The following is a 26,640-nucleotide window of genomic DNA, read 5'->3' as shown; positions in this document are numbered from 1 at the left end:
ATTATCTATTAATTTGTATCTATTTGTTACTTTGCAGTTACCTTAGTGGAACTTGTTTGTTAAAAACAAAATTAACCAAATTGGGAGTAAACAATGAACAATGCATGTTCACCATGCAATGCACAAGCTACAAAGCACAATCTTTCATGTCTTCTTACTAGGAATAAATGGACCAGGATGTTTGATAGCACATGCCTGTGCCTCTTGAACTGACAGTTCTCCAGCTTAATAGCAGTGGCAGTGAGTCCGGGAATCTTACGGGCCAGTCTTACTGGTTAACTTGTCTTGTCAGTTATACAAGCTCTCCTCAGACTAGCTGATAAATAAATGTACTGAACCTGTCTCATTGCTCTGCTTCCAACTGGCTGTGTGAAACAACCTGGTGAAACAACCTTAAGAGTCTTAAGAGTTTGTCTTTTTATTTGATGCTAGGAAAGTTTACTAAATGTAGTCTTTTTAGTTTTAGCCTAGGTGATTTTTTTCTTTCTTTTTTTTGATAGAAGTTACTTAGCTACTCCTGTAGTTTCTTAAGATTTCTTTTTAGGTTGTGGTAATTTAACCATATTATTGTCTTCTCACATACCTTTTTTCTTTTTATTACTCAGTATATAGTTATCATTAACATTCATTGAATGCCGATTGTGTACTTAGCCCTGTTTTAAGCATTTCACATGGAATGTCTCACTGGAGCATTACAGTAATTCCCTGAGTTAGAGGGTCATGTACTCTGCTCATGTAAATAAATGATGGCGATATGAAAATGGGGATTGTGATACATACTGCTGATCATTGAATTTTGAATTTTTTTTAAAATTAATACAGCAGAAATTGATGTGCCTTACGGATTTGAGGTTTTCTGGTAATACAAAGGTGATTCTTGTGCAGGGGTGTTCCTGTGCTCATGGAATCGCTTCAAAACCTTTCAGTGTCTCCTGTCACCTAAGGTCCAAGCTGTTTGGCATAACCTGTAATGCCCTAATAAAGTTGCCTTTCTACCCACTTTATGTGCTCCCCTGTTCCGCACCCGTAGCCCCGTGCCCATTCATGCAGTGCTTTAGCTGTGTGGGGCCAGTCCCTCCCCACTGCAGCAGCCCTAAGCCCCTTTGGCCCCTTTGCTTCCTGTCTCCCTGTGTTTGGGTAACACATCCACCACCCTTCAGCTCCTATGTCCCTCATAACTTGACTTAATTAATCTTTCTTGACAAGCCTATATCACATGGAACAAATTCTTTCTTTTTTTTTTTTTTTTTTTGTTTACAAAATTGTATCACTGTAGTGTAATTGTTTATTTACATGTCCTTTTCCTCTAAATTGTCAGCTTTTAAATCTTTTACTACTTGATTCATTTAACAGGCACTAAATAAATACCTGTTAAGTTGGCCTAATAAGCCCTTATAGCATCTCCCAAGAAGCCAGGTGGTTCGTTTTTGCTTCTCTTTTCCAGAAGTTATTTCTATACTTCTTCTGTTATTGCAATAACTCAGGGTATTGTTTGTCTCACAGAACTCAGGGAGCACAGTCTTACTCATTTGTCTACCCTCTTCCAAGCAGAGTGGCTGACATAGCAGCCACTGACTTAGCACTTGTTTATTCAACAAACTGTAACATAATAATAACTGTCATCATGAAGATTGAGTTAAACCTTTTTTCTTCTGCCCAGAGACCAATTTCTAGACCTGCAGAACAGTGGCTTCTAATGTATTGGCGTCACAGAAACTTTTGAGAATATTTTGAAAGCTCTATATCCTGGTTTTAAAGACAGCAGTTTGCTAGCAATATCAGGGGTCATGGAGTGCAGAACTTCATGTAGCCTCCGTGTCCTTTCATCCCTGGTTTTAAGTCCCTTTGCTCTGGAGATTTCAGCATTGCCAGTTCTCACAAGTTCTCATAAAGCAGGCCCAAAGGGTGAGGGGGGAGGGTCGGTGGTGGTGGCAGTGATGATGATGGTGATGATGATAATGATGACAAGCTTTTGTAGACTGCACTACAGCCTGCAAGTATTTCTACACACATTATATGGCTAGTAGGTGCTTATGATATACTCAACTTTGTATTTGTGTTTCATTAAGTGAGGAATAAATGAATAAATAGAAATTTTTTTCCTATGAATTCGTATATGTCATTAACAGGGGAAACTGTCATTCAACATCAAATAATTGCCAGTAAATCTTTATAAACCTGTATCCTCATGTAGTCCTGTCTCTTCTTTTAAGGTGTATAAGGCAGGCAATTATAATATAAGAATTGTAATAAAATAAATGTAATAAGATATATAGATATCTTTTTAAGTTAAGCAGCCCTCTAGGCCAGGACTTGCTCTTTAGTTTTTATTTAAATAGCCTTAAAAATAACATTTGGAATTTAGTTAACTGTTAGTTTTATAAATACTGTTACTCAGTACAAAAGAAAAAAATGAATAATGCACATTTTAAAAGTTTTACTGTTCATTGTAAAAGGAGCATTAACCAACTTTAAAGTGAAAGATAAAATTAATGTATATGTGGCAAATTTTTCTTTTTTAAAAAGATTTATTTTTCTTTATGCACACAAGAACTGGGATGCAAGCCAGAGGTGTTGGGGGGGTGGTGTTGAGAGGATTCACCAGACAGAGTAGGGAGCAGAACAGGCAGATCTACTGAAATACATGGCTGAGGGGAGCAGCTGGTGAGACAGGAGAGGCCTTCTGCGCCTTGTGGGCCGGGGATCGAACTCTGGCTGCAGTGACTGGTGATAGCTTTATAGCTCTGTGACTTAACCTCTGAGCCACCAGGGAGGCCCATTGTGCCAAAATATTCTGATGAGACCTACAACTTTGGTGGTCACATCACTTCCGATCACTTTTTTTTTTTCGTTGACTTCTGTGGAGGCTAGGTTTTATAAACAGTAATTTTGGAATCTCTCATGAAATAATATGTTTTCTTTATCACCAGCGGAAGGCAATTTGTTAGTGGAAAATAGCTTTGTGGAAAAGTCCTTTAAATTTGGGCTAATTTTAAAACATTTGAAAACAATTCCCTCATGTATTCTTAGTTAAAAGAGTCCCTAAAATCTATTTGTAGACACTGGTTTGCTTTTAGCTCTTCATTTTCTTACTTTCCTCTTTACTCAAAGCTGCTTGACATCTGCCTGTCTCAAATGCCTTGATTGCTCATATTGTAGTATTTGTCACACAGTGTTCAGTAACTACTTGTTCATTGATGTTTATCTTTTGATAAGCCCTCAAATAATCACATGATTTTTAAAAATTATTCAGCAGCAAGTTTGCATTTATATATGAAAAAAGATGAGCTTGCCATATAAATACCAATCTACTTTATTAGTTGAGACATTGTGATGAAATATCTTACTTTTAAAAGGCAGATCTAAAATTTTTTTAAGGAGTATTTTTTCATATTAGAGCGAAAACTTCATGTAAAAGGTGAGTGATTAGGAAAGCATGAACATGAATAATATCCATGTTTGACTTTAATTAGCTCAATGTTGTTGGTTTTAGAAGTAACTAAGTATCACATCTATAATTTTATAATTTAATGCCCATGATGTTTTAAATGTTTTACATGTAGTGTATATTAACATTAAACAAATCTAATCCTGTCATTTTACGTCCCCCACAATATAAGTTTTAGAGGGCAGGGATCTTGCTTTGTTCATACCTCTGTTGCTAGTGCCTGTAGATGTATTTTGCAGGTGGGAGACAGACAACAAGCACTTGTTGGATGTGTAAAATTTGAAATTGGAAGTTTTGGGAGTTAGTGTCTATGAACATTGGCATACAGGTGGAAAAGGAATCTAGTGGCTGATATAACAGACTCTTAGATAAAAAGGTAGTAATCCCTGTTAGTATTCGTTCCCTTAAAGAGATTAGAAAATAAACAAGTAAAAAATTAGAAAACAAGAAAGAAAATCATCTCTAGACATGGAAAAATAAGGGACCTCAGTAAAACATAAATTGTTTATTGCTTGAAAAAGAGTTCAGTGACCATTAACTATCTAAATGTACAGTTTGTTCCTAACAGAATTCTTTCACAGGATGAAATTTAGTTTTTTAACATATGGTTAGTTGACAAATATCACTAAGAAACCTTGTATAGAGATGGTAACCTAATATTTGATATTTTAATAAATAGGGAATTTTGAATACAGTATACAGACAATGATTTTATCCAGGAATTGTAGTCCTATCATTTCTATTTTGGGATTAGAGATGATCTTGCTCCTGATCAGTACAACCTTTGTAAACTAAAACAAATTCAACAACACATATCCCAGAACAAACCATAAGCCATTTTTAACAATTATTCCATTGTTTAACATTTTATCTTATTTTTTGTCCAAGTGCACAGATGAAAAAAGTGAGCTGAACTTCATAATTTGTATTAGCACAGTTGTATAAATTCTGTCAGTGTTACATTTTTTTGTTGTTCAAATCTTTAAAGGAGTTAGTTTCACAAGTTAAGGTAATATTGCCCATAGATGTAATTTGAAATACTCTAGTCCTAACACAAAAATGGTGAAAAACATTTTAATATATTTTATTCAATCCAAAATATCTTAAAAAGAGTATCATTTAATGATGAGAGGTAGTACATTCGTTTTTTCCCATATAAAATCTTTTTGAATTCAAAGTGTACATTTTACTTACAGCTCATCTCTATTTGGACTAGCCTCCTTTCAAGCACATTTTATTACTATGCTCAGGTTTAGAGATTTGTGTTGTGTTCAACTACTTTAAAGAAAATAGTCATTTTCTTCTTTAAGATTCATTTATGCATACAACAACTGGGGTACAGGCCAGAGGTGCAGGGGTGAGAGGATTCACCAGAGACAGAGTGGGGAGCAGAACAGGCAGACTGACTGAAATACACTGTTGAGGGGAGCAGTGGGCAAGTCAGGAGAGGTTTGCTGCTCCATGTGGGCAGCTCGTCCGCTGGGTATTGAACTCATGGTGCAGTGGCTGCAGATAGCTTCATAGTCTGCGTCTTAACTTACCCTTGGGCCACCAGGGAGACCTCAGAAAAGTCATTTTCAAGGGGAGTTCAAGGACCCTCCCCACTCCCCTTGGGTACCAAATCTGAGGATGCTCAAGTCCTAGATATAAAGTGGTGTAATATTTGTATTATCTGTGCAATTCTCCTATATACATTAAGTCAGTAATCTCTAGATTACTTACAATACCTAATACAATATAAATGTTCTACAGATAGTTACACCGTATTGATGAGAGAATAATGACAAAGAAAGAAAAGGCTTTGAGTACAGATACACCATTCTAAGCCTAACAACATAGTAGATGTATTTTTGATCCAGGGTTGCTTGAACCTGTACGGAGGGCTCACTGTATTGGTCAGTTTGAAGCAAGACTCAGTCACCCAGGTGAGGTGATGGCCTATGGCTCTGTCTTCATGACACACCCTTGTAGAAAGGGAGATGGAAAGAGTCAGATGGTCTACAGGTTGTGTTTAGTGCTGTGTGCAAGCCAGATGCCTTATTCTCCTGGCATTCAGTGAGGACATTAGAAACCCAATTTGCTGGTGTTGGAGAAGCTGCCTTTTGTCAAAGATGCTGATGGCCTCAACCGGGCATGGCTTTTAAAATAGTTCTGTGGGGCCTCCCCAGTGGTGCAGCGGTTGAGCACTGGGTTGCAAAGCTGCCCGCAGCCTCTGCAGCGCCGGTTCTATCCCCGACCACTGGCGAGGGTCCCACATGGCACGACAGACCTCTCCTGCCGCGCCCACTGCTCCCCTCAGCAGTGTATTTCTTGGTCAGTCTGCCTGCTCTGCTCCCCGCTCTGGCTCTGGTGAATTCTCTCACCCTCCCACGCTTCTGACTGTACCCAGTGCTTGTATAAATAAATAAATAAATCTTTAAAAAAAAAAGGCAAATTTACAAAAAAAAATAAAATAAAATATTACTGTGAAGTAATTCTCATGATCTGAGGCTCTAATGTCAAAGGTGGCTGGAAACTCAATTTTGTGATCATTTAACTTCGCCTTCCTCTTGTTTTGTGTTAATGGATGTAGAAAAGCAGCCCACGGTTAATATAAAATTCAAACATTCCATTCATTTAAAAGTTGTTCAGTGATAGCTTTTGTAAAATTTTTTAGTGAATTCTTTTCAGGATAAACATCTCTTATTAAACTTGCCCTATTTCAAATTGCTTTGGAGGGGGCATATTTGGCGTTGGTGGCATAATTCTAATTGTATTTGACCCATGAGACGGAAATCTTTATGTTAAAATATAGAATGTCCTTAAGACACTGTTTTATAGATAATTTTCCAAAAGATTTCAGTAGACCAGGTCTGCCATATCCAAGTGAAGAAGATGAAACCTTTAGTCACCAACCACTCCCTGTGGACATAGCAAATTGGTAAGCCCATGTGGTCAATTCAAAGCCTATATATTTTCATTCTTCTTTTTGGACTTATGGGCAATAATGAAAAGTAGTGTCTTCTGCAGACTAGTTCTTGTGTTGTTCCCCTGTTCTGTTTATTCTTTTCAGAGTTATATTTTCACGTTTTGGAATTTTCTGTGTAAATTTGGGATGTTCACTCTGGGATGATTTTTTTCAATCCTATTTATTCTAGTTATGGTACTTTTCATGGCATTTAAAGGAGCACGGACTGTTAAAACCCACTGTTCCCTATTACCACAGCTCCCTTTGTAGCTCGCAAATCTACCTGTTTCCATTTGGGGCTTCAGCAGTTTCACATCAAAAGTTGTGAATGAAGCTTAAGTAAATATGTTTATTTTGTGCTGGCTGCTGGCCTGGAATCACTGAAGCAGCTGGAGATTTTTTTTTTAACCCCTGCCCGGTAAGCCATCACAGTGACAGGTAAATAGCATTCCTCAATAGAGCTTGAACTCCCCCTCTGTCCCCCCCTTTCATTTCTTCAGAATTGTTGAATGTAGGGATTGTCTTGCTTGGAGCCCTATTGATTAGGTCACAGCCTGGTCGGCTGAAAACAGAGCTAGCCTGGGGCCATCTCACTGCAGGAGATTTGCTAAAGCCCGTGTGAAAGGGCCTCTTGGGGTCTCACGATTACCTTATGAACAGGAATCAGTTCAGGCAGCAGAGTACATATTAAGGACCTATTAACTTCTTCAGGCTTTCCCTTGAATTGAAAAGCACTTGGGAGTGAAGGAATAATAAGAGGAAATTGTTGCCAAAGCCAGTAAAGGTGCATCTTGCCACATCTCTGTGGGTGCATCCGTTCACTTGCAGATTTATTTCCTGCTGGGACATCTATTAGCTTTAGAAGTCCCCATTAAGGTCATGAAGGGGGAGTTTGAAGATGATTACATAATGTTGATTCTTTTCTTTGAAGAGTTGGCTCTCCATTGCATTTGGGCAAAACTGGCAGAGAACTAACTGCATTTTTTAAATGAGCTTTATTTTTCCAACTAAAAAAGCAATGCATAACCATTTTAGAAGTCTGGGGAAATGTAGAGTATTATAAAGAAGAATAAGAAACTCGCTGCCTAGAACATCATTGAAATATTTTCCTAACTTGTCTACACATACACACACACACCCCTCTGTACCTCCAGGTGGATTAAAACAAAAGTGAACATATACTGCACATGTTTTGTTTTCTGCCTTTTAAAATATTCAGAATATTTTATGACTCTGAAGTATTCTTTGAGAACATCACTCTTGGTAGTATGGTATACTGTCACAGCCACTAGCTGTAACATGTATGATAATACCACCCAGTTTTGGAACATTAAAATTATTTTTTTGTAGTTGTATTTCTAATTTCCTAGCATAAATTCTAGGAAGGGGAATTACTGGGTGAAAAGAAACACAAATTTAAAAACTTATTGGTACAAAAAAGAAAAAACTTACTGGTACAAATTAAATTGCCATTTTTTTTGAATCCAGAAATAAAGTTTGATCAACAGTTTGAGACTGCTCTTCTCTATTCTTGCTGCCATCAAATGTTTAAATTTAAAAACAAAACCTGAAAAGATGTCACCATTGTTGGTGAAAAACATGGCCCCATTCAGGGAAATATTACAGTTGAGGTGATCACTAATACTGTGACTGTAGTTGATTAATGTGCTTGAAAACTCTTTCCATAAGCCAGCTTTTGGAGACAGTACTTTGATTTTAACTTTTTTACATCTTTGTCCCCAGTGAAATCTGAATTTTTTTTTTACATTTTCTTCTTTTTAAAAAATGAGTGTCTCTTATATGATTTTGATTAGGTAGTGCTTACTCTAAAAAAGCACCTGTTTAGTATGATTCTAAGCTTAGGTGCTGTGAGTATTTTCACATTTAAAAAAAAGTGATTTTATCATTAAAACCAAGAATACAAGTTCTCTTTTCCTTCTTTAAGTGGTCCATGTAAATTAATTTACTCTCCTGCATCTACAGCTAATATATACTCAGCAGTATAGTAATTGAATTAGAACAAATTATCTTATTCATGGGATGATTTCAGAATAGATTACCTAAGATCTGTTATCAGCCGATAAGCAATTCCCTGGCAGCTATTAACTCACGGTAAGTAATTGGGAAAGACTATGGAGCAGAGAAAAGATAGTTTTCTACTAAAAAACATGACTGGGCACAGGCAAGTTTAAAAAAAATTGATGAAGTTTTAAGTTGTTGAATTAGGCAGTAGATCTAAAAATTAAATATTTTAATTAGATTTTAATTGATTTTAGATAAGTGATTAATAGAGTTTTAGTTACAGTTGGCATTGCATTTTAACAGGGTGGACATAAATGGTATGAGGTTAATATATTGATTTAAATATGCTGAGATGATCTTTATTAAACCCTTGGGGGGGAACCACCCATTTAGAGCTTCATGAATATTTTCTTCATTATCTTCATATTTTGCAAAGTTAAAAATGAGTAACTCCTAAAAACTGCATTTTTGAGTCGAATTTACCAGAAAATGGCAAAAATGGGAGTAAGTATACAGGAAAAATAATCTCTACATGGTTTCTTTAGAATTTGGGTAGAGAAGAAAATCCACCAATAATTATGGTACAAAAACTTTTGCCTTATGTGCTGTGGGGAACTTACCTTAAAGGAGGCAGTACTGAATGGATGCATCTTTAATCATCTAGAAGTAAGAAATCCATTATTTTTCTAAACGAGACAGTGGTTGTCTGTTTCAGTGGAACAGTTGGTTGATTACAGCTCTTCAGGGCTTCATTTCCCAGTGCTTACTTCCTGTACATAGTTGAATTCTAGCTATAGGGATTGTCATAAGTTAATCAGAGTCCAAGAATTTAGAGTAGGAATGTGAGGTTGATTAATTTATTTTAATAGTATTTTTATAACTTTACAATCAGGTGGTTTAAGTGTGAGGTAAGTAGATTTCCATATAGTTGATTCCCACAATCTGGTGCTTAGAAATTAACTCTTTTCTACAAATTCACAAGCCAAACTTTGATATGCTACGGTGTAGCCTACCGAATAGAACAGAAAGTTTAGGTTTTGCCAGTGTTTGCTTTTATTCGAGACTAAGCCTTCTTAGCTAAATTGAAGGGAATAAAATAGTTTGTTGTAGAAGTTAACAACAACAACAAAAATCTTTTTCACAGTAGCCAAAGGTATGCTGGCTTCATGAAAATCAGAAATCTGTTTTAATTACAAAATCCCATATATAGAAAAATTATCTGAAAATTGCTGGTTAAATGCCTCATAAAGCTGAAGGAAACCTGAGATATATATTAGAAGGAAAAATGAAACTGTAATAAAAAAATGTTGAATGTATAATCCTTATCTAAGGAATAACTAGAAGCACTAAAGCAATCCCAGGCTACTTTCACTGTTTGTAAAATCTGCTGTGATTTTAAGAAAATCTTAAGATTTCATTTCCAGGAGCACTTTTTAGGCTGTCGTTTATTTTATGTTCTCACTAACAGACAAGAAGTTTCGTTTCCCTATGAAGTTTTTCTCCTCATATGAATGATCATTTAATACTCTCTGATCATACAGTTCCATATACTATCAGCTATTTGAAATTTTATTTAAGGACAGAAATGCTTTTAGCTTATTCATTCATGAAATGTAAGGCTTGTTCTTTCTTTTCCTGTGAATGCCTTTACCTTTTTGGAATACTTTGTTTGATCTAAGGGTAATGCCCTTGGAGTGCCCTTCCTGTGTTGAAAGAAAGGGTGAGGTGAATCAGACTCAGGCCAGATAAGACCTGAATGTGCTTCTTGGTTACTTCTGTCATTTTTGGCTTTGAGACTATAGCTGTTTACTTTAACTTTCTTGCCTGAGGGCTTAGGACACTGGTTGACTTTCTTCCTTTTAAATACAGCGTTGCAAGCTCAAATGGAACTTGACTGCTGAGGTCCTGAAATTAATTTATGACTTGATTTTGGCCATAAAAGATGTTGCCACAAATAATAGATTGCCATTTTCAACTAGTGAAAACTGAATGCTTAGAATAGTAAATGAAAACCACACCTCAGTGTTACCCTATCTAAATATTACATTTATTAAATTTTTGCTTAATTTTGTTACCCTGTTCAAATGGCTTTGAAAATGTTTCCCTGTCACTGTGCTGCCATTAATTCTGGTGGGGTACAGGGACGTGCAAGTTTTTTTTCCTGTTACCCCCAAGTTAATGATTAACATATGGCCATTCACTTGTGCAAGGAATGCTGATTGCTTTGAAACAAATAATTGGGAATTATTTTTAATAATTGTTATAATTATTTAGTTTTCTAAAGACTTTGGTAGTTGTTTCATTCTGTTAAACATGGGAGGGCCACCTTTCATCCCCACTCTGCTTTGGAATGTTCAGGTGTGGAAGGCAGGCACACTCATCTAAGGGAGAAAGCACAGTTAACCATAGCTAGGGAGTCTTGTGTGAGAGCCAGAAGAAGTTTCCAAACACATTCTCCCTCTCAGTACAGGCCTGGCCTTTCTAAAGTACTCATTTCATGGTATCAAGCACAGAAACAGTACTATGTGCTGTGCTGTGGGACCTCAATCTGGGGTGAGACTTAGCATAGTTGGAGTTCAGGTTCAGTCTAACTCATACAATTTTGTGTGATACAAAAAAAAAAGGTCTTACACATTTTTTTTACTAAGGGAGCTAATGTAGCTAGTGTATTTATTATCAGATACACTTAGTTCATAATGACCTAATTGAGGGGGTAAGTGAGGTCCTATGGAATGAAGAATTTCTTTCAGATTTAGTGTGTTCTTAAATATAATAAACATGATAAATTTAGTTTATATCCTTAAGTTGGTCAGCATAGATCTTTAGTTCTAGCAAGCCTTGTATTCAGCAGTTTGCATAAATGAATTAACATGATGCCTGTACTTGTAGGCTCTGTGGAATTAAGGGAGTAGTCATCTTACTGTGCTGTAACTCTTAACATGTCTGGAAAATTCATTACCTTTTTTTATGCAATATTTTGTGGTTTTAATAGTTGGTTTTTTTTTTTTTTCCCTGTGAATATTTTGGGGGATGTCACTGTGGGAATTTGTTTTCAGAGGGATCTCTGATTCCTAACAGCATTAACAGCTTCAGGAGGTGAGTAAGAAACCTAGGAACCAAATAATAAGCTCTCATGAGCCTTGCTAGATCTGAGGCCTTGCGGGGAAGAACGGTTTATTGGACTGTCCTAGAGCCCTGGAGGGTGGTTGTGGGGAAATGTGGACAAGGGGAGGTGGCAAGTGTGGAAAGTGCATGTGGTAGAGTTCGCCCATCAGTAATCTCAGATCATGCTAAGGCACAAAAGGGAACTGAAATCCTCCATGACCCTTGAAAGTGGAGTTCTAGAAGAATTTCACAGAGGAAGGATTTCAGAGCAAGAAAAAAAGGCCTGAAGGAAGAGTTCTTTCACTTATTCGCTCACTTGGTAATTGCCACTTACTGACTGCCTTCTACATGCCAGAACCTGTTCCAGGTGCTGAGGATTCTGCCTCGTATAAGATTCATAACTCTGTGATCTTCAGTGAACTTTGTAGAGAGAGGAGACAGCTAATACACAAGTAGATAAGAATATAAGCACACACATATTCAGCTTTTGAAGTGCTGTAGGAAAAAAACCAGTGCAGTGTGATAGTGATTTTTCTCTGGGGTGTAGATGTTTTTTGAGTGCTTGGAGTAGGATGAAATATGTGAGATGAGCTGAGATAGAGTGACCAGAACAGAGACCCAGGTAGCTGAAGACAATACAGGTAGGATAAAGAGAACAGCCTCCAGATACAAGCAGGCTTATATGCAAGAAGTCCCACATGAGATGGGCAGGGGCAGGGGCCAGGTTGTCCGGAGGCCTGTGGTCAACGGTTGCCCAGGGCAGCCAGTTCCAGGGAGGGGATGTCCCTGCCTTGATAGTGGAGAAGACTAGCATCTTGCTGCCCTTCCAACTTTGTGTCAAATGATCCTCCTGTTTTCCTGTTGCTGATTGTCCTGCTGAAGTCCTATTGATAATTTTTATTCCAGTCTAAGCTTTGACTCCTGGGTCTCCGGAGACCTCCGTGCTAGCTGGTGTTCACTGGTAAAAAAGGAAATGCTTCTTTATTCAGCTTACTGCTCCTGTCAGTTTGATGGTTTGCCAAACCAGTTTTCCTCTATGGTAATAGACTTTCTGCTGTATACAAACCCATGAAATAAGATTGGTGTTTAAATGGCTTAAAAAAAATCATTAATAGCAAGTTGTTTTTTCTCAGAAGCATATATTTTTATTTCAGAAATCGTTTATGAATATACATCATAAACACTCCTGAGTTAGAAACATTTGCCATTTCTAGCAGTTCAGAATAATTTGAAAGGATTATATGGCTCATATTCTTATACCTGGGTGGGAAACTTAAAGTTTCTTTCTCAGGTCTTGGGTAAATAGGTCTGCTAATGTCCCTTTTCTCTAGAGGATATGAATAATTTTACACATTTGGCAACTAGGTATTATCTGTTGTAATTATAAATTATTCTGGTAATCATGGTGTGGTCTAGGGATAACTTCTATTGAGGTCTGGTTGGGTTTAGCATGTACATCTGTAATTTCTGGAAAAATGATGAAAATAAATGCGAAGGAGATAGATCTAGGGGAAAGATGGACATAGCACTTTTTCTTTGCTCCAGAAATTTCTGATTTGATTCTTTCTAGTTTTGATTATCATCATATTTGAAAGGTGACTTTATAGTGTGTCATAAAAGCAGCTCTGTACTTTATTGGAGGTTATGGGAGAATTTACGAGAGACCTCAGTGGCCACTCTAGCAGTATTGATGCATGCTGTGTACATTTGACCTTTTTTTTTTTTTTTTTTTTGCTGCTAATTGAAATAACTTAGGTGTCTCTTGAAAATGTTGCCATAGTAGTCTAAATTACTTTTGCTCTGCAAAATTCAATTCAGAGCAGTAGGGATATGTTAGTCACCTGGTTTTTTGAATGATTTTTGTTTTTCAGGGAGTTCAAAAGAATTTTTAAAATTTTTTTTATTTTATATATTTTTTACATCATTTTTCATTTTTGCACAATGTATGCATTTTCATCTTGATTAGTCCCCATGCAATTCCCACCCTCCCTTGTTTTGAGTGATTTTTAATAGTTGTTTCAAACACTTCACAATGTGGTTTCTGTTAGCCAGTTTCTCTCTGGAGTGATTGTAGCGTTCTTATCTGTAGGGAGGGCAGAGATTAAGGTAATCGACCTGGTTAAGTCTTTCCAAATTTTGACTTTGCCTTAGCTTCTCAAACATCACACTAGACTTACTAATAGTCGTTACCTTTATTTTTATATTAATCACTTAAAATATACATTCATATTCCATACATGAGGAAATAGGCATAAATGGGGAATCAATTACCAAAACTCACCCATTTATTAAAATTCAGAGTTTGAACATACAACGAATGATTGATTATATTACTTGAAGACTAGTACTTTTAAGTAGAAGACTTGGAGAACACAACCTACATACGCTGGAAATTGTTTCCTTCTCTGGTTCTGAAACCAGTAGTATTCTTGCATGGTGATGAGGATGTGTGATTAAGTCAGAGTTGTTGATACCATGGTATGGTAGGACCAGCAGCACTGTTTTTTTTTTTTAAAAGATTTATTTATTTTTATACAAGGGCTGGGGTACAGGCCAGATGCACGGGAGGGTGAGAGGATTCACCAGAGACAGAGCAGGGAGCAGAACAGGCAGACTGACGAATACACTGCTGAGGGGAGCAGCGGGCAAGACAGGAGAAGTCTGCTGTGCCATGTGGGATTCTCTCCGGCTGGCCGGGATCGAATCCGTGCTGCACAGGCTGCAGACAGCCTCATAGTGCAGCGCTCAACCACCTGTGCCACCAGGAAGGCCCCATAGCAGCACTATTTTTTTTTTTTAAATTAATATGTACAAGAATTGGGGTGTAGGCCAGAAGTGTGTGGGGAGAGTGAGAGGATTCACTAGAGACAGAGTGGGGAGCAGAACAGGCAGATCTATAGAAATACACTACTGAGAGGAGCAGTGGGCGAGACAGGAAAGGTCTGCTGCACCACGTGGGTCAGCTCTCTGGCCAGGGAATGAATTCATGTTGCAGTGGCTGGCAATAGCTTGATAGTGCTGAGACTTTAACCCCTATGTCCCACGGATGCCCCCAGCAGCACTAATTTTTAAACTTTCTTAGAATTTTGTGGCAAAACATTAAATCTGAGAATGCATCTCTGATGGTTGCTTTTCCTGTTTTCAGTTATTTCTCTCTCAAATGAGAAACCATCTCTTTCACTCTCTGGGGAGTTGGTTAGGGCAGCATCTTGCTGTTTTACCAGCTGCCACTCTGAAGGTATGTTGGGTTTCAGGAGACCTGGATTTGAGTTATGACTTTGAGTCAAGCTCTGTAGCCTAATGACAAGTTATTTATGTCTAAACCTTGGCTTCCTCCTCTGTAAAATTAAACGGTTTGACTCAGTGACTTTTATTGCTCTCCTTTAATTCTTAATTTTATCTGTTGCTTTGGTATCATCATTTGAGATAACTGAATACTGTGTTTTAGAACTTCACTTGTGTTTTGTCCTTTATAAAATGCATTTTACATAAGAGATAGTTGCCTACATGTGCCTTTATAAAGGTATTTGGGGATGTGGATCTAGTTTCCTTCAAGAGGGTCTGGGGAGGGGGAATAGATAAGGAGAGAAACATTACAGAAAGGACAGTACCTGATGGGAGCATGGTAAGTGCTTTAAGGTGATGTCATGTTCAGATATTACGGTTCTGTTATTGTGTCCTTTGAATACTTGAGTAATTATTTTTACCTAATTAGGTAAAATAATAACAGAGCGTCAGTTTTGTTCATGGTTTAGAATATATTTGTTCTAATGGCTAATATAATTGCATACACTTTTTAAATATTTATAGGCTACATGTCTCTTAGTTTTCATATTTTATATCTATTCATTTTATTAATGGTTTAGAGGGAAGAAGAAAATTATTTCACTGTTTAATGAAATGTTTATTTATTGAAAAGCTTTAGAAAGTACAATTTTAGCTTCAATAGAGGGAATTAAAACCTGGGATAATACAAGAACTATTGAGGTTAGTTATTCTACATATTTAATTTTTCCCAAATTCAAGTCTTTGCTTTAGTTTTTTAATGTAGATGTGTGAGAACCACAAATCTGTTCTTATTGTCTTGAGTAAGAACTATTGATATTTCTCCAAGAAACTTTTTTCATGTGTCTTAAACTCAGTGTTTCGAAGTATATGATGAAATTTTTTACCTATTCGCTTGTAACAGCAGATTATATAATTCTTATGTGTTTACCATGGTTACCACTAAGAAATCATGGTTGTGATAGTTCATGTGTTTATCTTGAGTGGATATTATAGGTATGTTGAGTCTTAATTATTACCCTTGGTTTCAGGATCGACTGGTTAAATACAGGATTTTGTGATTTAAAAAATATATCAAATTAGAAATTATTAGTAAGGTATGTTCAAGTTTTCTTATCTTTTTCATTAATACAAGTCTAAGTTTGGAAAACATAAATTAATGAGGGGAATGTGTGTGTTTATAAATTGTTGTTTTGCCTTAGCAAAGATTCTTGATGAGATTTAAAGTAGACAAATCTTGTGGTGAATTTAGATCTTTTTATTTTTTTATTTTTAAATTACTTTTAAAGATTTATTTATACAAGAACCCGGGGTACAGGCCAGATGTGCAGGAGGGTGAGAGGATTCATTAGAGACAGAGCGGGGAACAGAACAGGCAGATTGACTGAAATACACTGCTGAGGGGAGCAGCGGGCGAGACAGGAAAGGTCTGCTGCACCATGTGGGTTGCTCCGCGGCCGGCGGAGATCGAACCCACACTGCAGAGGCTGCGGACAGCTTCACAGTGTGATGCTTATCCGCCTGTGCCACCAGGGAGGCCCTAGATCATTATTTTTTTTTTTTTTAAAGATTTATTTATTTATTTATACATACAAGCACTGGGTACAGTCAGATGCGCGGGAGGGTGAGAGAATTCACCAGAGCCAGAGCGGGGAGCAGAGCAGGCAGAAGGACCGAAGTACACTGCTGAGGGGAGCAGCGGGCGGCAGGAGAGGACTGCGCGCCATGTGGGACCCTCCTCTGGTGTCCGGGGAGCAGCCGGGGATTGAACCGGCAGTGCAGAGGCCGCGGGCAGCTTCGCAACCCAGCGCTCAACCGCTGCGCCACCGGGGAGGCCCTAGATCATTATTTTTTAATGTTTGATTAAATCAATTTGGAGGCATAAAGCATAGTAATGCTCAAATTTTCTCCTAAGTTGTCAGTGTCAGCAGATGTCTTCCTAACTGGATTAGCTTCACTTAGTTTCTGAGGTCTTACAGGCATTAGGCTTGGCAGGAAATTGGATATTAAAAGTAGCTGAATATTCTTGAAAATTGTAAGTTTTCATCTTATAAAATAATTTGAATTTTTTAAATTTAAAAACTGCTTGATGGTTAAAATAGAAATTAATAGAGAACCACTTAGGTTTGGATAGGAAAACAGGGGAATTTATACAGATGCTCCCCCACCCCAATATGTTTCCACTGGTATTCAGTTCATGTAAAACATACCTTCCTTTTTACATAGCTGAATCACATGTGGGTCTTCAGTTTTATTTTAAGAAAAATAAATGGTTGCAGTTTTCTGTATTTAGAAGTCAGTTTTATAGACACGTAAACAAACCTTAGAAAAAAGGAAAACTTGCTCTTCTATCAGGCTTGTGCATTCTAGGATTCTGGAGACAACTGTCTCTTTTGGAAAGAGTTCTGTTTATACAGTGACTAGTGTAATATTCAGCTGTAGCAGGAGGAATCTCATTCCATTCCTTCTTTAGCAAGGGAGTGTTTTAAGGAGCTTGGCATGAAGCTTAGTCATTTCAACTGACATTCTAATCATTGAATAACTCCTTGTCCTCATCCTAAAACTTACTTTGCAATACAGATGTTTCAGGCAGTTGTTATTCAGCATATGGAAACCTCTCTCTACTGACTTTTATTTATCTTTTTAATGATTTATTTTTATTTATGCACACAAGAACTGGGGTGTAGGCCAGAAGTGCAGGGGTGAGAGGATTTAACAGACAGTGGGGAGCGGAACAGGAGGATCTACTGAAATACACTGATGAGGGGAGCAGCAGGCAAGACAGGAGAGGTCTGCTGTGCCATGTGGGTTAGCCCCCAGGCCTGGGATTGAACTCATGCCACAGCTAGCTTGATAGTGCTAAGACTTTCACCCCTGCATCACCAGGGAGACCCTCTGTTAACTTTTAGAGGTTGCTTTTACATAGTTGGAATTTCTTAAGTTCTTCTGATACACTTGGGATATATTCTTTGAAATGTGGGTTTAAAAACATTTTTGTGCAACACACATTTCTTGTGGAAAAATTAGAAAATGTTAACACAAAGGAGAAAAATTTCCTTATCCCTTTAACCCAGCATTTTTAATGTGTGCATCTGTGTGTGTACATATATGTATGTGTATACGCACACACATTTTCTCCCAGTTTTACCAAGTTCCAGATTCATTCAAAATGGAAGTCACTCCAAGCAAGATTATTTTTGGCGAATAGTGTATTATAGGATACAGTTTTTAAAAATATTATTCAAGTATTGATTACCAGATTGAAAAGTCATTAAGATTTCTTTTCCAAAAGTTATTCCTTAAAAATCAGTTTTGACCTGACATAAAACTTTCACAAATGACTTAATTTAGAACTCTGGATTTACCTCCCGTCACTGAGTATTAAAGAGCTAATAGCAGTAACTGTATTTACAACTCAGTTATAGTCTCACAGTGATAATTCAGTATTAATATAATGTGCTATGCTTTTATGTTTCATTTATTATAAATTTAGTGTGCATTTTTATATAACATGATGATATAATAAATGTAATAACCTGGATTCAGAACAGTGTTGTCTTCTTTTTTATATTCTTTTTTTCCTTTTATATCCCTAAGGGCTTAGTCACGGGGGATTCTTGCACAGGGATTCTTTGACCCACAAGTAGATGGGTTTATACTCTGTCATGTCATTCCTTCCACTGTGGGCAAGTGCTGTTAAACTTTTGTGATGTGTTGATTTTTTCCATTATCAGTGTTGAACTTGTGAATATCACCTACACAAACTTACAGGGGGAAAATCCAGAATTTGAGAGTTAGACATGGCTGTTAAGCATAGCTCTACCACCCAAAAGAAAAGGAAAAATTCCTCCTCTCAGTGAGGAATGAGAGGGACACTGGTGAGTATGAGTTTGACTATGGAGCTAGGCAGCTAGGTTTTCATTCTTGCTTCTCTCTGCACCACGTTGGGTAACTTACGACACTTAACACTTGAGACTTAAATGAATTATGAAATGCAAGTGTTTAGGTGACTGATAGGTAAAGGAATTCATTACTTTATTACTGTTATAATAATGAGTAAATGGTTTTGCTTAGACCAATGGCTTTCAGTTCTAAACCTCTGCATCCACATATGGAAAATGAGGAAAGACCCCTGAGCTTAAGGAATAATTGTGAGGATTAAGCAAGATGGCATATACTAAGTGTGTGCTGAGTGTGCATCTAGAAGAAGTTGGGAAAGGTAATCCACATTGAAACTGTACAGCTTCTAAAATATAAAGCAACATGCTAGAAACAGTGCCATTGGCATGTGAAATGTGTTCTTCAAATTTTAATGTCTCTAAGACTGTCTTGTATATGTACTTTTACCCAGTTAATATGAATTAACATGTTACTTTGGTACTTAAGGATGATTGATCTCTTTAAGAGAGCTTATCCATGAAAACCCTCACTAACAATATTATTGATGGTGATATGGAAATCAGAACTTGGAATCATTTCTCGACAAAGCATGAAAATAAGGTCTAGCAGAGCTTGCCATGGCAATGACTCTGCAAAGCTGAAGAAATCCTTGGACTTGAAACATGATGCTTAAAATCTGATTATGAACTTAATATGTTTTAGTAAGTTTGCAAGTCAGAAAGCCTCCTCAGCTAATTTTAAAGTTATTGCAACAATTTTAATTGAAAGAGTTGATAGATATACATTTTAATTAAAATGATTTAAGTAGGCAATCTAAATAATGAAAAAACCGATTGACAGTTGCTACATAAAAAGCTTTCCCTTTAATCATTAACTTCTGACCTAATGTAATTATAAAATTTCATAGACTTAATACTTTGTAGTTTCATATATAAATACTTTCAAATATTTAAATATTGTTGAAACTGTCAGAATATCCATTATTATACATCTCAGATTAAGTGAAACATAAATTATTGGAAATGAAAGTATATCATGATATAAAGGGAAAATAAAACAAGAAGGTTATAGTCACAAAACTGAAAAGGATTGCTGGTACTTGTGCTTTATATAGCTTTTTATTACATACATTTTAAACATGGCTTGAAATTCATTGTTATAGAAATTTACAGACTCAAAAATATTTTAGTTCATGAGTTGATTTTATTTTTCTGTATCATCTCTTTATCACCTTGTTTGTGTGGTTTTCATTTTTGATAACAGAACTTAATCAAATCAAGGTTCTACTTTTACACTTCTATAAAATGTATTTTCCACTCAATTTGTATACTAGAGACACGCTTCTGTGTCATTAATGTTTGCTTAAAGCTGTGTTATGTATTTCATTATATAGTAGACCAGCCCTCATTCTCTCCTGCTTCTATGGAATGTGCTTAATGTCTTCATTGCACAGAAAAAGATTTTTGCAGCACCAGATACTTTACCCAGAACTTCAGATGTTGGGAAAACAGCAAAACAAATTTTTTCCATTTGGGCAATATAATTTACATTCCTTTCAAACCAGGACTTTTTCTCTGGAAAGTGCAGGTCATGCTCAGTTGCTTTTATGCTTCTCTCCAATTAGAGAACACAGACAGGGGCTTGGAGGAGTCACTGCGTAGGATTGGGGCGGTTGTCTGTTAGTGATTGAAGCCCAGATCCACCTCTCATGCAAGTGGGGCTTTGGGCAAGTTGTTGACATTGTGTGTTTTTCTCATTTGTGTAATAGGAATGATCTTAGTGTATACTTTGTAGCTTTACTGTAAAGATTAAAGGAGTTAATGTATGAGAAGTGCTTAAAATAGTATGTGGCACACCATGAGCTCTATATCTGTATTTGCTGCTAGAATATTACCATGTGCTTGCTGCATTCCAGATCACAAATGGTTTCTCACAAAGTAACACTCACTGCTGATAGTTCACTGGTTTTAAAAGGTTGCGTCATGGTAATAATCAGTACCATGTCTTGAGTTAAACTGCAGAGTATTTCGTGGAGTTCCTTACTCTGTTGTTAGCTTTAAGAGGGCAGAGAGGTATATCTGTTGGAATCTGTAAGAGTTCCCAACCCTACCTAGCAGTTTAAGGGATACTTCTTAGTTGATATATATTTTACTTATTGTGACTTAAAGAAAAATCAAAAGCATGGAATATTTACCTTATTTGTGCAGTGCCAAGCATTTAAAATTTAAATATATACACACCAAAAAATTTCTGTTTTAAAAAGTATTTGAATTTGTTTTCTGCAAAATTTTTCTCTGCAAAATAAACCATTGAATATTATTATAATTTCCTAATGTTTTATAATTACCAGCATCAGTAAATGACAGTATCTTGTATACTTAAGGTGTCAGGGAGTATTTTTTTTAAGGACACATTTTTTGGAAAACGAAAACATTTTTTTTCTGTGGATGCCATTTAGAATCATTAATTCCTTAACTATAACAGTTTCTTATCTCATTTGTACCTCTATTTTAGTCAACAGTAACAATTGCAAACTCATAGCAGAAGCAAATAGGTACATTAGCTGTATACATTATATATTTACATGTGGTTATACTAATGTTTCTAAGAGAATTAAAAGATTTTGATTTATTAGGTTGTATTGAAAGTCAAATTGTACAATCATTTTAAAGAGTGGTTAAATTTTAGAATATTTTTATATCAAACTCATTTTACTTTGTACACTAATATTGAAGCAAAGTGTGAAATAAAATCATTTATTAAATTATAGTAAATTTGGAAGTTAAATGTAAACATATATAATTGGTTTTCTATTTAAATCTTTAGCCCTAATAAAAGACTCTTACACATTGCGATCTGTCAAGGTACCAAGACGTTGAAATACTAAGTTTTTATTAGTCTAAATCTAGCATTTAGTGAAAATGAGATGAAAACAAATTCAGAAAAATTTTACACTTAAGGAAACATAAATCTACTCATTATAAGCTTGGATGGACATTCTATTTTTTAAAAGTTCTCATCTTTTATTTTTTATGCATGCCCTTGTTTTTATCACATGCTGAGTGAGTACTCACTGTTTACCAGGCCCTGAACAAAACTGATACAAATCCCTGCCCTTCAGGAGTTTCCATTTTAGTAGGAAGAAGGAAGCTAATATTTATTTAGAACAATTGTAGGAATTCTGATTCTTTCATAATTACTAAATCATTGAGTTGACTGGATTAGTTGCAGAAACAGGTATTATATGTCTACCATTGAGTAAACATTTATTTCAAAAGTTACTGTGCTGTTGATGAAACCACGGAATCAGAATAAAGAGTAGTTGGTTCCTTTTTGCATGCAGGGAAAATATCACCAAAAATTATATTTCATGTTTCATTTTTCTTGTAATTGACTATGGAAGGGTTTTATATAATTACTGCCTTAAGCTTGGTTCCAGGAAAGTTTGCTTTTTAAAGTACATGACATGGTATATTAGAAAGGAGGGTTGGGTTTGCATATTTATGTTGCCATGTCATTGCTGATTATAAGTATTTTAGAGGTGGATTAGCTGAAGACTGTGAAATAGCAAAGTTTTGTTGAAAGCTTTGGCACTGGGGCTTCATGGGGCGAGAGGGCGTACAACCTGTTAAAGAAAATAGGAAAATTCCAAGAATAAAGGTGTTCTGTGGCCATGAAATTTGACAGTTATTTTTGGCAGTGTAATAGATATTGAACTTTATTTTTACCTTAAAAATTACTGTGCTGAAGGCATCTTGCCCCATTTGTACCATTGAGGGGGAATGCATGCTTTTCCTGTTCAAGACCTGTATTCAAGCTGATAGCACCATTAACCATCAGTAGTGGTGGTAGGAATTATTCCTGGAAATCTTTGTTTATTTTTGGGCCATTTTAGGGACCCGAGTACCTAATACTTTATATCCTGTAGCCCAAACATCAGTACTTGTTTGATTAAATATATGGCTGTTAATGAATCATTCTAGAAAGTCATTTCGCTGTGAGATATATTTTCAGCTACATTGGTCAAGAGCTTTTAAAATTTATTTTCTATTCCAGTCTAATTTTCCCACCATATGCACATTTAAAATCAGTTTCCATAGTGACATCTGGTGGTGGTTTTGAAATCTTAGAGAGTTAAGATTGGAATGATAAATATTTTTACTTAATAACTCCAGATTCCTGATTCTTTATTATTTTTCAGCTTATTAACTACTTATCCTGAAAATGTCTTCATTGTGCTCTTCAGGTTAGAAGGCATTTATTTCTTCTGTAATGTTCCATTAAAGCAGAGGAATGATTCCTTAAGAATATTGTTGGGTGGTACATAGAACAACCTTGTCTAAACTTGTCTTTTGTACTCAAAATAGATATCATAGAATCATGCTGCAGCATCGCTCCTTTGTCTGCTTTTGTGCACTGTACCCTTGAGTCAGGAAAGGTGTCATTTCCACATTATTCTTCCACTGGCTCTTTCTCTCCCTGTGTTGTCATTCTTCTTGCTTGACTGGAAGATGTTCTGTGGCTGGTCTGAGTGAGTTACCATTTCTCCTCACCGCACTCCCTGAGCTTATGCACCATCCAGTTGCATACTTTTTTTGCTATCTCAGAAAGTGAAAGGGGAAATGAAAAATAGGAGAAGAGGTAACAGGAAGAAGGAAACTGAGAGAGGGAAATATATTTGAAGACAGATTGGAGACTATTCAGCAAGAGTGGGTGGGTGGGTGAAGGGGTGGATGGATGGATTGATGGACCCCAAAAAAAGGTGGTTGTGGGTAAGTGTTAAAGAAAAATATCTTTAAACTACAATTTTTTTTTTTTGGTATTTTATAGAATTGTTGCAGGAAAAGTGAATTTATAACCCAGTGGAAAAAAAAGTCCTCATAATGTTTGCATATTATATTTTTTCCCTACTACACTGAGCCTAAAGAAAGCTTTTACATGTGGATAAACATTTAATAACTCTTGAGTACTGACAAATGAGAAAAATAGATGGAATGCAAGATTTGACTGATTTTTTGAGAGTTCTCACATTACATTTTGTTTATTTTATGCATGCCATGCTAACACTAGGACTGATGGCAATTTTTGACTTTAAGAAATTCGTGGTATTTGGACTTCAGTGCTGTCATTTACAACGAACCTGGGAAAGTTACTCATTTCACTTAATCTGAATTTTTCATCCATGTTATGGGGTTAATAACAACATATACGTAGGCAGATTAGGTAGAAAGGCTGAATAAAATAGTGAATGTAGACACTTTTAGTATTTTTGTCATGTAAACGTTGAGCAAATGTGTTTCTATAACTGTTGTTAATAAATGCCTACAGAGGACATTTTAGAGGGACACAATTTTAAAAAGTAGAAAGCAATGTAAATTGAGGATTAGAACAGGAAAGAAATGTACAGGTACAGGCACCCATGCACTTGTCTTTTTGAAATTTTCTAATATTTCACCTACCAAATGAATTATGTTATGGTTTAATGAAGCAGCAGAACACAAGAGGAACATACGCACAGTCATTTAGTTAATGTGCCATCTAGTACAGGAAACATCCCTATATTCTCTGACTTCTTTTGTATCAGTTGATAGGAGTGATGAAAATGAGAAACTGGAAAAGATTATCTTCCCTTGTTGAGGACACTCCTTTCAGACTAAAAATAGGTATAATTTTGCTAATTTATTGACTGAATTGAGTATGTATCGACTGTGTTTGGACAACAACAACAAAAGGAAAACATTTATCTGACTGGTGTCTTTGCTGCATAGAGAAGCCATTTAGCTCCTTTTTATTTAAGTGTTCTGAGGCTGTGTTCATATTTCTAGAAGTATATAAAATCAGTCTGTGGGTTTGCTAAGAATTAATGAAGCAATAGTAAATGATTGTAATGTTTCTGAAAAATAAGATTTTATGATGCTCTTTAATATTTTAATATTTAAATTTGCTACTTATAAGTTGTAAACATTTTGGAAAGGGTTAGATATGATTGTCTAGCATTAAAAATAAATGAATTTTTCTGCTAACTTCAAGTTGCCAAATATTTAAATTTATATAATGATCAAAAAGTACAGATTTATGTTTGGTTGGTATAAAAACTTTCCTTTCTGAGCATGGATTAAATTGATATTTGTAATTTCCCCCATAGTAATTTACATTAGATGGGAAACTTTATAGTGGAGTGTAGGATTTCCAAAGTCCTGCCTAGATCATGGCGTTGACTCCTAAAAAAGTAGCATTAATTCGGAATAATTAACCTACAGGAAAAAATGTTTTGGGAAAACCAAGGGACAGGGTTATGTCTCTCTATATATATGTAAAGGAGAGATTTGCCTAAGGGAAGTTACTATTTCTGTTAATCATCCTGAGGAGAGGTTAATCCTGGGATTAAGTAGGGTCTGACTGATTTCAGTGATTGGGCCAAAACATTACGGATACTCTAACCCTTTTCTTTGTAATTGTATAACTCTGCCTTTTACTAGTTAATAAAAAAATGTGTCCTAGTTTAGGTTCTAGTTGAGGACTTTTTCTCTAACAACCGCAGTTAAGATATCTATTCACTTTGATCACTTAATAAATCAAATATTGGGCTTTGGGTAAGGTGCTGGAAATACAGATATTCGAGAAGCTTGTTGCCTTTGCCCTTGTGGACCTTAGAGGATAGTGGGAGAATTTGTATTTTTAGCCTACTAATTGTATTGCCATTTGCTTAAGGTGATTAAAAGAAATTGGAGATTTGGGTACATAAGAGACGTGAGCTATTTCTTTTTCTGGACTTTGAAAAGTTACACTCTGTTTTGTTAGTCACTGTAAAAAGGAGTATGTATGCCAGACTAAGACATCTAGAGCAGTGCTGCTCCCCAGCAAATGAATACAGTGTGGGAAGCAGGGGTGCTATACTGTGGAACTCATCTATCTAGGCTGTGACTCTGATATTGTCCTTGGGCCCTTGATTAATCTCTAGGATATTCAACGTATCTCAAAGGACATGCATTTCATTTTTGAAAAAACAAAGTTATTGACCTGTTAGATGATCTCATACAACTCCTCTGTTGGGTTTTTTGAGACTTAAGTGAGATAATACCTTGTAAAAAGTGATTCTTATAGCATCTGGCACCTAATGCTAATAATGGCATATGATTCATAACTGATATTATGTTGCTGTGCTAAATATGTCTGTATTTGTTCATTTAATCAACTTACAAAGATTATACTATATTGTACTAGCTCCACTCTAAGGAAAGGCAGTGGAGCCAGAGAGATTAGATAACTTGCAACTATAAGTGACATATAAGCCCTTCATAAATCAGAGTTGTTTTTCAGGTTAATACTTCCTCAAAGTGGCAGGTTTTTATTGTTGTTGATGTGTGTTACTTCTTTCTTTCTAGGCGTCATAGAGACCTCAGATCGACTGGACCGGGAGACGACTTCCCATTACTGGCTAACTGTCTATGCCACCGACCAGGGTGTTGTGCCTCTGTCATCATTTATAGAGATCTACATAGAGGTCGAGGATGTCAATGACAATGCACCACAGACATCAGAGCCTGTTTATTATCCAGAAATTATGGAAAATTCTCCCAAGGATGTATCTGTGGTCCAAGTTGAGGCTTTTGATCCAGATTCTAGCTCTAATGACAAGTTAACATATAAAATTACAAGTGGAAACCCACAAGGATTCTTTTCAATACATCCCAAAACAGGTAAGCATTATATCATTATATGAAATATTGTCCCTTATGTTCTCCTGATACAGGACAATTTAGGAATTAATTTTCTAAATTGGCCACTTTTCTTTAGCATTTAATAAATTGTTTTCCCTTCAGAACAAGCCTTTATTTCCAGATGAAATTTTAGTACATGCTTTTTTTTCCTTTGAATTTGCTTTAATGAAGTTATTTTATATTTTTCCTCATTTGTAGAGTTTCACTTTCAG

General features: G+C 36.1%; 1 protein-coding gene across 1 annotated transcript in view; it reads left to right on the top strand.

Annotated features, from left to right (window-relative positions):
- The window catches only part of FAT1 (FAT atypical cadherin 1), a gene marked incomplete at both ends in the record, with an annotated part of 100,846 nt that overhangs the window by 9,959 nt on the left and 64,247 nt on the right, over positions 1–26,640 (top strand). Inside the window, one exon of the mRNA XM_084231088.1 lies at positions 26,093–26,407. Coding sequence (XP_084087214.1) covers positions 26,093–26,407 — 315 coding nt within the window. The remainder of the gene's footprint in view (positions 1–26,092; positions 26,408–26,640) is intronic.

The sequence above is a fragment of the Talpa europaea genome, assembly GCF_964194135.1.
Source record: "Talpa europaea genome assembly, chromosome: 4".
Classification (NCBI taxonomy): Eukaryota; Metazoa; Chordata; class Mammalia; order Eulipotyphla; family Talpidae; genus Talpa; species Talpa europaea.
Note: the sequence above shows the minus strand (reverse complement) of the source record. Positions and strands in the feature narration are given on the sequence as shown.